The sequence below is a fragment of the Gavialis gangeticus genome, unplaced genomic scaffold (genome assembly GCF_001723915.1).
Source record: "Gavialis gangeticus isolate Ggan-Ray unplaced genomic scaffold, GavGan_comp1, whole genome shotgun sequence".
NCBI lineage: Eukaryota > Metazoa > Chordata > Crocodylia > Gavialidae > Gavialis > Gavialis gangeticus.
Genome location: NW_017729022.1, coordinates 61,003,685 through 61,019,394, shown reverse-complemented (window position 1 = coordinate 61,019,394; position 15,710 = coordinate 61,003,685). Strand labels below are relative to the sequence as shown.

The window sequence follows — 15,710 nt, the reverse complement described above, 5'->3', positions numbered from 1 at the left end:
CCCCCCCCCCCCCCCGCAGCCCACCTGGTGCGTCCTCCAGCCCGGGCCCGGAGGATGAAGCTCGTCGCTGATTGGTGGTGGCTGCAGCGCGGGAGCCTGAAATGAGCCCCGCCCCCTCAGGGGTGCTCGGGCCCTGCCTGTGCCAGCGCGGCCTGGCACCACGCGCTTGTGCCCTGCACGGACCGTCCCATGTGCACACTGTGCCGCCATGTGGGCCAAGTTCTCCAGGCTGACACTGGAGCAGAGGGGTTCTGCCCATCTCCTGGCACAAGGGGTCTGGGAGCCCCACAGATCCAGGGCAGGAGACCAATCCGTGTTTGCTTTTGTGTGGTTGAGGGATCTGCTCTGGTTCGTGACTTGAGGCTGGCAGCTGACACTCTTAGTCCCTAAGGGAGCCCATACCCCCTGCCAGCCAGCATGGCCAGCTCCCTTCTCCATACCCGGCACCGTCCTTGCTCCTTCTGTAGCAGGGTGAGGCCACCGGTGCCTCCCTCGTGGTCTGCAGCCCAAGCCAAATAGGCCAGTGTGGGCACCGCTGGTGGGATGATAACAACCACGAAAAGAATAGTGACGTGAGAAGCTGCCACCTTGGGGGCTTTTTTGCTTGTGGACAGAGGCTTGTTTAAAGCGCTTCAGACTCAGGATTTGAGGTTTTTAAGCACTTTGTCGTTTGTAGCATGTTGGTAACCTACAAATACACAATTGCCTTTAGCTGTGGGGCAGTGTCACTGCGAAGCCCTGCTTCATCCAGGCTGGTTCACAGCACACAGCGCTACGGCATTATCTGCCCACACATTTTGTTTTGTTTTAGCGCTTTAAAGGTGTTTAAAACTCTGTAAATGTTATACTACTCCATGCCTATAAAGAAGTAAAAAAAAAATGGGCTCAGGCACAATTTTATACAGTTCTTTGCTGGTTCTCTAATGAGTCCTGTTGCTTCTTCAGCAAAAGGAAGTATTGACTGCTACCAAGCAGACTTTTGGTCACATCCCTGCCCTCTGTACTTTCCACTCCCCTATGAAATGTTTCATAATGCTAAAGTAAACAGTTTTTCTGGGATGAAGAAGGAGTTTTATCATCTGACCAAACAGTAATGCCCCCGGTAGTGGGGCCCTAACAATTGATGTGCCTGACCTAAAATATTCTGATGTTCAAAGAGTCCTCAGTTTGTTGGAAACCTGTGCTAAAGGCAGCTTTTGGTAACCCTCAGCCCCTCATACCTGTGCAGTCCATATCTCTGAGACTTAACTAATTTGGGTCAAAATGAACAGGACGCTAATCACAAAAATGCTTGCTGCACCTTTCTCACATCTACAAACACATGCGCATGGACACAGAGCAGTTCAGTAAAACTGAAAGAACCTGCTGTCAATCCAAGAATTTGGAGATCTTTTCCTGTCAGTCCAAGAAATTAGACAGTGGAAACAGAGGGGAAAATGTGCAATAAATCTTCAAGCAGCTACAGGGTGAAGTGACTGAAAAGGACAGAATGCACTGAACAGATTTGCAAAGAGCCTTGACACATTTGTATTGCTAGCTGACAACTCATTGCCGCACAAATTTTTCCATAGCGTGTCAAGATAACGCTTGACCCCAATGGCTGTCCTTATCATGCATGGTTATAGTGATTGTCCAACTCTGCAGGATAGATTAACACCGTACAGGAGAATGAAGAAGCAATGTGGGGGCAGGGGAAGGGGGTCATCACATCCTTCATGGCTCATGGTATTGTGCCACTGTTTGTTGCCACCTCAGCCACTGTGGAGCGGGTGCTGACACCACATGTGAAATAGTGCATTTATATAGGTGTGTTTAGTGAACTTTTTTTAGCCTGAAGTGCCAACTGGGTGTTGTTAACATTGATAACAGGCATAAGAGATCAGTGTAACAAGTGTTGAAGTATACCTATGCTCTAGTCTGTTATTACTATATGAACACTGCCTGCAAGGTATGAATTTTTGCAGCTGAGACTAAACAAACTCCAGAATTTTAGGATATTTTGCACCTGTGTAGAGCTTTATATTTTCAAGACAGTACAAATACTAATTCCCACATCCCCTCTCTGCAGTAAGTAACGATCACCATACTCACTGCTGGAGAATAAAATAAGTTAAAATGATTTGCCCAAGACTGGATAGCAAGATGGTGACTGAGTCGAGATGAAATCTCCAGCCCGTCTGACTACCAAACCTGGACTTAGGAGTTTCTCTCCTCCTGTTTGCCCCTGTCCTCAGCCTAAACTGTTTCTGGAGAGTAAAGGCCCCCTGCCTTCATGACATCTTGAGTTCTCTGACCCCACTGAGAAAAGGGAAGCTTATTTTTATCTGTATGCTCACATTCCTGAGGAATTACAGCCCTCTGATATTAGCCCTAGACTGGAATAGGTGGGGGAATTGCTCTCACTCAGCACCTGTTAGCTCTGTCAGTGTTCAGTCACAACTGGTTAGACGCAACTACGACCAGCTTTCCTTGACTTCTATCATGAAATACAGTGAGGTCCTGAACAAGAAACAGATTATGGGAGGAAGGAGTGTTGGGACTGTTCACCCCATTACTTGTTCCCAGCTTGTTTCAAGCTGTTTCTGAATCAGAAGGCTTAGCCAGTTTTATAACTTAGACGCAGGAAATTAAGAGATCCTTGACTGTATCTTCCTAGTACTAAAGCTTTTGGTCTTGTGAAAGTTAGTGCTAGATATTAGTGAAAGGCATTAATGTCAGCCCTTCCCTTGGAAGAAATTTGGCAGTAAGTCACCACTAACATAAATTGCTGTACCAGCTCAGACCAGAAGTCCATCATGTCAATATTATGGATCTCACAATGAACAATACCAGGGACTTCATAAGGGAAAGAATAAGTAAGCCAACAGTAGTTGTGGTAACCTGTAGGAGTGCCCTGATTAAAAATTTTTTGCCAGTCTAAATGGTTGATTATTAACCAGCCATATCAGCTGATACCGATCCAATAGCCAATATGCAGCCCAGCAGCTTGGGGAGCAGCATCCAGCGGATAAGTCTGTGAGGGGTGAAGGGGCGGGGGGGTGTAGATTGAGGCTCACATGGTGAGGTGGGGAGTGGGATGGGCAGCATTGCCCAGTTGGGGTGGGGCACGGGACAGAGCCATGGGAGGCATGGCAAGTGTGGGGTGTGGCTTGTACTGCTGCACACTCCCCCGGGGGGGGCATGTGCCCCCCAGATTTGTGCATGGAGTGAGGGCAGGCTTGGGGCCAGGTCTGCTCCGGCTTCTTCCTGGTGGGCAGGGCTGGGCCAGGGCTGTGCTTGGGGCAGCGGTGGTGCTGGGAGGGGGCACCCTAGGGTGGGCTACCTGCCTTTGCCCCACACACAAATGCGGGGCATATGTGCCCCCCATGCCTCCCCAGGGGTGCATACGGTGGCCAGGAGCCGCTGCCCCCTCTTCTCATTCCCTCACACCTCTCAGATGAGCTGCCCATGACTGCCCTGTGCCCCGTCCTGCCCCAGCCCCTGCTCCTGCCACACTCCCTCCCTCTCTGTGGGGGCCTTGATCTGCCCCATTTTATTGGTGCTGATACAATATGGACTGATATATTGGTGCACCTCTAAGTAACCTGACATCAGGGAACTTTTCATTAAACCCATCATGATTACAAATTGGCATATGACCTGAGCAAGAGGGTTTATATCCTTTTCAAAACATATTTAATGAATGATGCATTAAAGATGTATTGTATAATGGTGGTGCCTTAGATCAAGGCCTCTCTAAATGTCTATCCTGGTTTGAATCCTGCTAAGCTCTTGACCTAAATATTACATTACAAATGGAAACCTTTGCATTGTAGGAAAGGATTTCCTTTGATCAGTTTTGAATCGTCTCTGTTTCAGTGTCATTGAATGTTCCTTGCTCTTGCATCGAGTGAAAGGGTTGAAAGAAGCACCTGGCCTGCCTTCCCAATGCCATTCTGTGTTCTTGGTACTTTTGTCTTGTTCCGCTCCCTAGTTGAACTGTGTCCATCTTTTCACTCATCATGAGACAGACTGATTATTCTGGCTGCCTGTCACTAATGCTTCTTTGCCCTTTAGCAGCAAATATGTCCAGAACTGAGCTCAATCATAGTTTCTTGCAGTATTACATGAGAGATGCAGACACGCTTTGGAGGAAAGAGATATCTACAAATAGAAAATAAGGGCTAGGTGGATCATGGCACTGGAGTTTTGGACATCTGACCTGTCTTTCTAGTTTTATTAGATGCACTAGTTTGAGGCATTTCAGTTATGCTGTCATCCTCTTCCCTTTCCATCTCCCATGACCCCAGCTGTAGGGGAGAGAGAGGTATCATATGATATATGTGGATGTGCAACATCAATGCTTAACTTGGCTTCCCTTTATCTGATGTGCTTTTCACTAGGAATCAATCCCTTTTCCACAAGTTTGATTCTCTCCTACCTGTGGGATTGCCACTGCTTTGGTGCCTTGACTAAGTTTGCAGGGTGGGCTGGGTACTTGTGAAGAAAATGACTTAGCTCTAACTGTTCTAGGTATCCTACCCATCACGTACACCTTTCCCAGTAGGGTAAACCAAGCTCTTGAATACTGGCTTGTTATCCCAGTTTCACATTGTCCCATAGAATTATCTGTGCCCTGCACTGTAGTGTTATGAGGTATTGTCTTGGAGATGGCCAAGTGCCTTCATCATTTTGGTCTGAGCATTCGAGGCTTTTGCTTCCTGAAGTGTGCTAATTTTGGTTATCCTTTTTTAAGGCATATTAGCTGATAGGCTCCTTCTGTCTCACCTGCTCTCTTCTTCTCTGAGTCCTACACGTTCAAAAGGCTTCACTACTTGCCTTGGAATGAACTAGGTTTTAACATGCTATGTACCTTTGAAGCAGTTTGACTGGTTGGTAAGGATTGTTGGGATTTAAAAACAAATATTTGCATGAAAAATTTTACATTAGTGTTGTGCTAATCATGACAATTTTGACTGATAGTTTGGTTGATTAAATATGTAAGGCTTCTACAGCCAAGTTGCGGCTGTCCATTTTGTAAGTAAGGTATTGCGTATAACAGGGTAGAAAATTAACAGTGTGATGTTTCCCAATCCATGATGCATGACTTAAATGGGGGGTGGCAAGGTTTCATACCCTCTGCTTTATGCCATTGTTTGCAAAACGCAAATGTTTAACAAAATCTATAGAGCAAGAGCCAGCAGGAGGCACTGAAAGAGAGACGTAATTCCTTTTTCCTTCCCCTCTCTGCTTCAGCTGCTGCCCAGCCACAGATCCATCTCTACCCTGTGGCTGCGACCCATCACAACCCTTTCTTCCCTCTACTTCATCCAAAGTAAAATATACATCCACAAAAGTGTAACCTAGTACCCTCAGCTTGTCTCAACAACCCTGCCGAATCCAAAGCCAAATGTGAGATCCTGCTGTTACTGCAGGGCCAGTGTTGTTTGTTCCTTCAAAAGGCCCTGGGATCTAGGCAAGTCATAGGGATGTTCCATCAAGTAATTGCAGATGTGGCATTAGTCACAGATTGGAAAGGTTGAAAAACACTGAAATCAAGTTACAGTGTATGACCAGGGGGAACTGAATTATTGTTTGTCTCAAAACCTTAGCCTTTGAATATCCTGCCTAGAATGGAAGCACTGATAAATCAGAAAAGACATTTTCTTGACCTGGATAATTTGCACAAGTTTGGAATTGTACAAGACTATATCAGGGCTGTCCAAAGAGGTTGGGGGCTATGTGCTCCATGGGCTGTACCAGGAGGGCCTCTCACCATGGGGGCGGCACTAGCAGGGGTCATGGGGCCTCCAGGCTGCATGTCCTGCATGCATGTGGGCAGGCACCCTGCATCCTACTGCACCTTGCACATGGGCGTACACTCCTTTGTGCGGCACCGACTTACCTTCCGCTCTATTGCACGGCACCATGGTGCTCTGCCCCCTGGGTGGGAGCCCAGGGGCTGCATGTTAACCCCCTGTGGGCTGCCACTTAGACGGCCCCAAACTACATAACTGTGTTGACAAAAAATAAGCAGCACGTTATTAAGATGCTGTCACCTCACACTATAGGAGATGTACCTGAAAGCAATACTTGGTTATTTTTGCACATGGGCAAATACTTCATGAAATGTAAAAGTTTAATTTTAAGGAATGTTGTTAACTTCCCAAGTAACTAGCCTTGTTGAGTCCTGATCATTTTTGTGGTTTTCATGTTTTTCTATTTTATTTTTTCTAAGCAACACAGGCATTTAACTGCTTTGTTATTCAGTGTGAACAGTAAAAAAAATGCTGTCAAAGGCATGAAGAAAACACACCAAGAAATACAGCATTATTTTTTCTGTAATAGCTTTTAAACTATAGTGGTCTAAGGTGCAAGTAATAATAATAGGTAAAAATGTTTAGATAGTAATTTTAAGTCTGTATCCCTCTAAAGTATTACTGCTAGGTTTGCCACCCCACCCTCCTCCAAGTACAGCCCTAATGTTTGTTCCTTATGAAGGACTAGTGGTCTGCTCAGTGTGAAGTCACCTACTCCAATTGCTTGCTATGTAATTTAGGTGAATGAAAGCTCAATAGTTTTCTTTTTGTAAAGCAGAAACTCTGTGCTGGTTGCCTCATTTGCCTAAGCTGAGGACTGAACTGATTTGTCCCAAATTCCAAAACATTTCAGTTTTTGGGTGGAGGTGAGGTGTGCAAAGGAAAATTTTAGGTAAAGCTGTAAATAGAGGGTTTGGAACTTGGATAAAGTAAAGGCTCCTAAAATATATTCCATAGATAACTAATGTAGTGCAGAGCTCTAATTTTGTGTGGGGGAACTAGCAGGTCACTTGGTAGTAGTTCTCCTCCTTCCCAGCCATTAAACTGCATTAAAATAAGCTAAAAATACACTTTTTGATAGCTTTTTTCCATGCAAGCAGCTGCTTTAGTTGTCACAGGGATAACGTGAACATACTTGGAAGACAATGTCCAGCAAGTAGTTCCCAGATGTGTAGGCCAGCCACAAAAAGTTGGAGAATCCCTGAATTAAATCATTTGCTACTATAGTCCCCTTATGTGACCTTTTACTAACAAGTGCATCAAATTTCCATTCCTGTAAAAATATTTTAAATGGTGCAAATTAAACACATTTCTTTTGTATTGCTCTGATTTGGTCACTTAAGGTCAGATGTTTAATTTCTTGTAGTCACTGGGGCTGCCTATCACTGATGAGCAAATCCAAGAGATGGAAGCCAACCTGGACAACATTGACTTCAAGATGGCCGCAGAAGAGGAGAAAAAACTGCGTCATGATGTGATGGCCCATGTGCACACCTTTGCACACTGCTGTCCCAAAGCTTCAGGCATCATTCACCTTGGAGCCACTTCCTGTTATGTGGGGGACAACACGGTATAACAGTTCTTGCTTTCTGCACCCAGCAATTGTAGATGTGATCATTTTAATTTATTTCTGTAATCAGATTTTTTTTTTAAATCTCCAGTAGAGCTTTGGGAAATATTTAGTTTTTCTTTTGGAGGTAACACCTCATACCTCAATTCCCCCAGTGATTGTTCTAAATCATGCTAACTGGTGTCCTGGGCCATGTCTTCACAGAGCGTGGGTATGGCCATTTGCACTGCCTAATTGGCAGTCTCCAGTGTCCCACTGCAGGAGTTAATAGATGGGCTAACTTCCTCAGCAGTAGACCTAGTATTGAAAGGGCAGCTGTGCAGCTGTGGCCCTAGGTCTCTGACTCCCCAGTACACAGAGTGCACTGCTGCCCTCCTTTTGACAGTAAGATCTATCCTTAACTTGAACTTATTAAAGACTTCTTGTATGTTGTCCGTTACTTTAAGTTTAGGAAATGTACAATCATATGAGCTGCATGAAATAAAAATCCACATGACATGGGTTGTGCCAGATATTCCGTATTTCAGTGACTTGAGAAATCAAGGCTACTTTCGACATGCACATTTATGAGCTTTCAGTTTTTGTGGAAGGTCTGGGATTGATTCAGTAAGGGAAAAGATTGGTCACTGGTCAATAGAATGGATGAGAGTTTTATATTAAAAATTTTACTTTCAGTTATTCAGTTTCAACCTCTACAAAGTGTTTTGGGGCTAGCCCTCTTTAAAGTCATAGGAGCCATAGTACACTTCTGCCTTTCTCCTGTGACAAGTCTGTCCTTTGTCTGGTCTCTAGGGCACCTTGTACCTGCTTTTTTCATGTTATATCAACCCAGCTGTACATATTTCGTCCCAGAGGAAGGAAAACAGAGATGTGAAAAGTGATCTTCTTTCTGAAGTGCAGATTTTAACCAGTCCTCTAGCACAGTGGTCTCCAAAGTGGGGTGTGCAAGATGATCCATTGGGGTGCGGGAAGAAAATATTAGAACTTCTATTTATAGTTATATAAATATACATATATTGGAGATGCGTGCTCAAAAATTTTTTTACTGATAGGGGTGCGTGATCAGGCACTATTTGCTAGAGTAGTGGTCTCCACACTTTTCTGAACTTTATGTGGGAATGCTAGGGTGTAGTGTCTTATTTTCCTGAACTCTTTGAGTGCTATAAAAATGAATAATGACCTTGTAAGTAGGAACAGGTTTTATATGGCTTTGCCAGCCTCTCTCTGGTTCACAGAGAAGTGACAGCCTTATGCTTCTGGACAAAAATCACACCCTCCTTCTCTTAAAGAAGTTCCTTCTGGCAGTGTTTTAGTTCAGAAGCGTGTGAATTTGAGTGATAATTAACTCTCTTAGAAGACTCGTTTTGAGGGGTAGGGGTTGCTATTCAGTTGTCTATGTCTGCTGTGTGTTCTGAGAGAGACAGGAATCTCTTTTGCTTTCAGAGCAGAAGGGGAATGAGATAGCGGATGCCTAGGAAAGTCAAACCTGAACGTCATTTTCTTACTCCTTTCAGGACCTGATTGTTCTACGCGATGGCTTCAATCTGCTGCTACCCAAGGTGAGAGAGAAATCACGTGTACAGCCTCCTGGGAGTTGGCACTACTGATGGCTTTTGAGCAGATGACGTGAACCGTGATCTTCCTCTGGGTGGAGATGCAGGGTATCTCTGGGATTTTCTGGGCACTCAGTAAAAAGTGAATCTTCTCTTTCTAAACCAGCCTTCCTTAAGGCCCCTAAAAGGGTTGTATGAGGGCATTTTGTTCCAACCTTTACTGCCTTGAAAAGGGAATACTATTTGATTGAACCACCACCCTGCTCCTGGATATAGGAGCCAGTTTGTGTTGACCATCAGTGTAATCTGTTTGTAGTTGCCATTTCTTTTAGAAAACAAAACTTAAGTAAGGGATCAAATAAAGAATTTCAGGCTTTTTCTCTCCCTCCATTCTTATTATGCTCAAGCATGCCAGTTTTTGTACCAAAAGAACTCCAAGTTGCCTTTTAACTTCTCTCTACACTGCAATTCTTTTTTTTACACTACCTTTTCCTCTACCTTCTTCCACGTTCATCAGCTCGCCAGGGTGATCAGCCGGCTAGCCGACTTTGCTGAGAAGTATGCCAACTTGCCTACATTGGGCTTCACTCACTACCAGTAAGTAGCCCAAGAGCTTCTGCTTTACTTGCATGGGTTACTCTTAGGCTGGGTTATTCTATTACTGCCGCTTCACTCTCTTTCCCTTCTTTTCTTCTGTGTCTAATATGTGATGCCCACTACTTTTAGATATTGTTGACCTGTGGTGTAGTGAGATTTTTAAAAAGGAATAGATGTGTAAATCTCCATTTACCTTGGGAAACTATAGCAGCCAGTGATTGCTCCCCTTGAATCTGCTAAGAACCATTTAACTGCAAATGTCAGCAGTACAAACTCATGTTCCACACTGTACCTGAAGGCAAGGCTCGCACCATGCCTCTGCTTAGACATAAAATTCTAGTCATGTTTTCAGCAACATTTTTTTTCCTGTCTGTCAGTTCAACTGGCTTCAGCAGAAGCTCAAAAAATATTGCTGTTAGTGTCTGCAGCAATCATTACAAGACTTGCCAGTATTCATGTTTTAGGGTACAGACAGATTGTTACTAAAAATCCCTAGGAATTCTGCCCCCCACCCCATGTTAAAGGATTACAGTTTTGTGTCATGGGAGGCTCATACCTGTTGTGCCAGTACACTTGGTATTGGACAGTGTTATGCAGGATGCTGGACTGTTTTTTGAATGACCATTTTAAACTTGTCTTGAGGAAGGATGCGGTCAGAGTCCTGGTCAAGGAGGTGCCTGGGGAGAAGGGTTAATCTGATGCTGCTGTGAGGGAGAGCAATTATTTGCCTTCAGGGCTTCACACTATAAGAGCAGATTGGGGAGGAAGCAGGGAACGGTTTGGGCAGGGAGCAGAAAATAGATCAACAGCCTGGTATGGGGAAGGGGAGGGTATGGACCTTATCTTGCGGCATGGCTACCAGAAAGGTTTAATTGAGGTAAACCCTATTTCTTCACTCCTGGTGGTGGAGAATAGTGGAAAATTAAGGAAGTTGGGACATTTCATGCCAGATCAGATGTCTTGGTTGTACTGGAAATTGCCTCTGAAATGGGGGGGGGGATATCAAGTCTTAAATGGTGAGTGCAGATGGAGAAAAAATAGGCCAGTCCACAGGGCTCAAATTCTGGGTCCACCTTTCCCCAAGTTATGGCTCATCAGAGAATCACTAGAAGTTGTGTAGCCTTTCCTGCTACACAGGAAACATGGGTGCTGAGGAAATGCCTTAGATAGGAAAAGTAATCTCATCCCGAGTGATTTGTGTTGATTTTGACATATCTGATAATTTTCCCACTATAATGGGAGGTCTGTAGTTTTTTCCCCAGGCAAGAGCATGGCTGAAGAATCAAATATTTTACTGATTTGCTGGTAGAAATCTTAATTTTAACACTGATTAATAAAATAAGGATTATTTCTGAAAACTCTGTGCCCAGAGGCTGAGAGATTCATTTTATAAATTTAAAAAAAAAGAACATTTAATTAGGTTAATCAATCCCACTCTCTAACTTGTGTATCCAAATGCTCCTGGATTAAAACATTCACCCAATAGCCCAGTGAGCTACCTGGCTGAGGGTGCAATAGTCTACATGTCCTTTGTGTCCTTGAATGTCAGCATTAAGTTTTTCTCCATTTATATTCTATTGCATTATCAGCATGGTCCCAAGGATACCCATTGAACTTTTCTTAGGGATCCAGCAGGGGGAGCACTTATCCTTTTATTTAAATCTTACAGAAATTGTTGCTTAAATGTTCATATAATTTACTGGACCAGTGGAGAGAGAGATGCCTCCAATACAATAGCTTTTAAAAATAGATCAAATATGTGGATTTAAGCCTCATGGAAACTAGAGACTTGGGGGGAGCCTTTTCAGTCACATGTTGTCAGCTCTCCTCTGCCTATCCAGGCCTTTTCCACATGTGTTCTTCAGAACTCTGCCCTGTCCAGTTTTAAATGTCCCATGCAGCAGGGTTCCTACCATTTTCCCCAAGTAACTCTAATAGCTTGCATAGCTGGGAAATACTTCTTAATATCCATCATTAATTATTTCTTACTCAGATGAAACCTGTTAATTAATACATGAATTTTCTTACTGTGCTGAATTCTTCCTTGGTATCTTTACCTAAGAATTCCTGTAGATCTGGGTGTCACTTAATATATGTATATTTGGCTCTTCGCCACAAATGGGACTGAGCAGAAGAATCTGAGAGGAAAGAGGGTAGCAGAGTCATGATGGCACACTGTATCCAAGCACTTTCCTTCTTGCATAGTCTTTGTGGAGTTGTTGTATTGGTTATCAGTTACATTCTGCCCTGGTTGCTCCCAGGCCTGCCCAGCTCACCACGGTGGGAAAGCGCTGCTGCCTGTGGATCCAGGACCTGTGCATGGACCTGCAGAACCTAGAGCGTGCACGGGATGACTTGCGATTTCGTGGGGTGAAAGGCACCACTGGCACTCAGGCCAGCTTCCTGCAGCTCTTTGAAGGCAGTCATGAGAAAGTGAGTGACTTTCTGACAGCGGTCAGAATTTCCAGCAAGGGGAATGGTGGGGAGGGAAAATTGTGCAGGTCGGAGGGGGATTCTTGAGTCAAATGAGTTTTGGATGCTGTATCCTTATTAAGGAGATATGTTGGCAAAACTCTATGGAGTTGAAGCCCATTTGGAATAGTAGGGGGTGCTTCAGGGCAAGATTGATGTGCGCTGGCAGTACACCTTAGTGAGTCATAGGGTAAGGAAGTTGTCGGGATCCCTTAGCCAGCATAGCTCACTCTTCAGTCATTGCATTCTGAGGTTCCTGTTTGTTTTTCCCCTGAGGTGGAGGAGCTCGACAGGCTGGTGACTGCCATGGCAGGATTTAAGCGGTAGGTAAAATACTTGCTTAGTAACCTGAGATGCCCATGAGAGGTTGATGACCACCATTTTCATGGACTCGGTTTCTGCCAGCCAGCTAACTAACTTCTGTGCTGCTTGGGGTCAAGGGCATCTTCACCCAATTGGTCCCTGCTTCATGGTGTAGCTCTAAGAAGGAAATTCCACCTCACCCTGTCAGAGCATGACCTCCTATTCTGCTTCTGCTGCCTCTTTGTGCCTGTTTGCTGAGCCAAGAAGAGGAGCATGAAATCAAGATTGTTTTCACCCATGTTGTTTCCAACCAGTATGAATGAAAAGTGAGGAGGCCAAGCAAATTACCAAGCAGTCCTTTCATGGTGTTTCATCAAGATGAGGTTCTGCATCAGTGTGCCCATGCAGTGTTTCCTCTCACTCTGTCTTGCTGTATTCCTGGTGCATGTATCCAAACAACTTTCTCTCTTTCATTTCCAGGGCTTATATAGTAACAGGTCAGACATACAGCCGCAAAGTGGATATTGAAGTCCTAAGTGTGCTGGCCAGTCTGGGGGCATCCATACACAAGGTGAGTTCCCTGCCTCCAAATTCTGTATGGGAGGGAAAATCCCTACGGTCAGCTAAAAGCAGCCTCCTGCAAGTATCAGTATACTATGTCTGCATGGTGAAAGTGTATATGAAGTCATTCTCAGCAGTTGCTCTTCGACTCTGAAACTCCCTCCCTTTTGAGGCCCAACCAAACCCAAGCTTGGATGTATTTTTGGAAGTGCTGTAAGTCCTTCCTATTTGGGCAAGTGTTTAATAAAGCAGTTGAGAAAAGCAGTATGTAAACTGAATAAATAAAAAAAAAATCTGTAAAGAGGGTTGGAAAAGGAGGAGATCCTGATGCAGTGTGCTTTTCCTGGGAAGCATCATTTGGAGCTAATTGCTCATTTTGTCTCTTTGCTATCAGATTAATTCACCTTTAGATATATGTCTAGGACAGTGGTTTTCAACCTGTGGTCTGCAGACTCCTGGGGGTCTGCAAATTTATTTCTAAGGGGTCCACGAAAGATGACTATGAGCAATCAAAAGTATGTGAATACTTGCACTTGGAATTCAAAGGGGTCTGTGTCTCCATTTGAAATTCCCAAAGGGGTCTGCACCTCCATTCAAAATTTTTTAGAGTTCTGCAAATAAAAGTTGAAAACCACTTGTCTAGGACATCATAGCTATAGGATTGATCCTGGACCCAACTTCTTGTCTGTAGGTGCTACTAGAGGCAAGTAAACTAAATTTACTAGGAGATCTTCACAGGGGAGGTTCCAATCCAAATTTTAATCTAACTTATACTAAAGCTGGTCCCTTCCCAGTGGTATGTGAGATTTAAAATCTCACCATTTTCTCCCACCTAGCATGTTTCTCCCACTGGGAGAAGGCTTAATGAGATGAGCATTAAATTGTCTGGCTATTCTTCTGACTGATAACATGTTGTCATTTGTCCTGTCTTATTTCACTTTGTACCTTTAGAAAGTTGTATTAGTGTTCACTGATCATTTTTTCTCACTTGCCGTACCTGGAGTCCTGTTGCCTTTTAGTAGGACAAATATGGGTTCTCTCCTTCCCATTCTCTTGACTTGAGCTCTATATATCCATTTGAAAGCTTCAGTGCCAGTCCTTTGGGAAACAGGCCTTGCTCCTCGGAGATGCTGCAACAATTTGCTGGTTGTCTACTCTGGTTCCAGATATGGCCAGTAGTGTGGATTAAGTCCTTAGCATTCATGGAAAGATTAAACCCATAGTTCTGAAGTAGGTATTTTTAAGGGTGTCCATTCTTCTTCTCAGTTTACTGTTTGGGTGTAGACATACACAAGTCTCCAGGCACACCAACAGCAACTGTGTGCATGTGTAAATATGGTCTTATTGCTTTCCTTAGATCTGTACTGACATCCGCCTGCTGGCCAATCTCAAGGAGATAGAGGAGCCTTTTGAAAGAGATCAGATTGGTAAGAAGTAGCAGATGTTAGTGTATGATGCTTGGTCCACTGAACCTACTTTCCAATGCATGTTGGCAATTCCTCATCAGCACTTTCTTCCCAGCAACACTAATATTAATGTCACTGGCAGAAATGCTTTTAGGTAATGTTTGATTTACCCAATCTGCCTGTGCCTTAGGGGTTCTAGACCCACTAACTAACTAAAAGCAAATACCTCTTCTGTTCCTTTTTGATATGTTTTGACGGAGCAGAGACCCTAGTGTGTTTGCATCCCACCTCAGCATAAATGAGCCTGACTGAGTAGCAAAGCAGTCAACTTCCATTGAACTTAATTGATAGTTGGAAGAGTAAAAACAGGCTGGAGCCTTTCCCAGAAAAATGTCAGTGATCCAATGTAGAGGGAGAGACAATTCCAGAATTGTGGACAATGGCATAGAAAAGGTACAGCCACCCAAGCTCATGCTGTAGGACTGAGTCAGCAATTTCCTCCCTGCCCATTACATTTACCTCAGCCTTTCAATGTCATTCTGTCTTCTGCTGTTTAAAAATGAGCACTCAAGCTTTGTCATGCTTGCTGGAGGGAAGGACAGTCGGTGAAAACCACAGATTTTTTTTTTTTCAAGGACAAACACTCAAGCAGATGTGCTGCTGCACCCTGCAAGCCACAACAAGCTTATAAAGACTGCTAAATACAGTGTGCTAAAATAGTTTGGCTTATTATATATTACCAATGCATGTGTTAGTTTGGCAGGTTTAGAAGTTGACGTCACATTTTCTGTCCCTGAGTGCTGATATTCCAGTCTTAGGGGAGGGGAAGTGTTTGTCCAAGTTTGAGTTTTCAGGCTGAAATGCAAATGTTAACATATCTATGTTCTCTTGAGGAGGGCTGGATTCCTTTGATCTCTAATCTGTGCATTTCTTCTGCGCCCCTGTTTCCATCCTCCTCTCCTTCTTTCACCCTCTTGTATGCAGGCTCAAGTGCCATGCCTTATAAGAGGAACCCAATGCGTTCGGAGCGTTGCTGCAGTTTGGCCCGTCACCTAGTGACCCTAGTTCTGAACCCGCTCCAGACAGCCTCTGTGCAGTGGTTTGAACGCACTTTGGATGACAGTGCAAACAGGTCCGTTCGTGTCCTCCCTCGTGAGCCCTGGGAAGAGTAGTGGGCAGAGAGGCCCCTAAAAACACAGTGAAGTCAAGGAAGGTATTGGTTTAGGGGGTTGGCTAGTTTGGGGTAAGTGGTCTCAGTGCAGCAGTATGAAAGTTCTTATGCAGAAAAGCTCTTTGACTTATTGAAAAATATTCAGAACTCAAACCATCAGCTCTTAACCTCATTCTGGTTTCATGGTTTCATAGTTTCATAGTTTCTAGGGTCGGAAGGGACCTGAGCAGATCATCTAGTCCGACCCCCTGCCATGGCAGGAAGAGCACTGGGGTCAAA

The 15,710-nt window shown here is 44.3% G+C and overlaps 1 protein-coding gene across 1 annotated transcript in view; it reads left to right on the top strand.

The window, feature by feature from the left end:
• The window catches only part of ADSL (adenylosuccinate lyase), a 20,085-nt gene that overhangs the window by 318 nt on the left and 4,057 nt on the right, over nt 1-15,710 (top strand). Inside the window, exons 2-9 of the mRNA XM_019515144.1 lie at nt 7,165-7,368; nt 8,883-8,927; nt 9,439-9,518; nt 11,780-11,951; nt 12,267-12,313; nt 12,774-12,864; nt 14,212-14,281; nt 15,245-15,392. Of these exons, the coding sequence (XP_019370689.1) occupies nt 7,165-7,368; nt 8,883-8,927; nt 9,439-9,518; nt 11,780-11,951; nt 12,267-12,313; nt 12,774-12,864; nt 14,212-14,281; nt 15,245-15,392 (857 nt within the window). The remainder of the gene's footprint in view (nt 1-7,164; nt 7,369-8,882; nt 8,928-9,438; nt 9,519-11,779; nt 11,952-12,266; nt 12,314-12,773; nt 12,865-14,211; nt 14,282-15,244; nt 15,393-15,710) is intronic.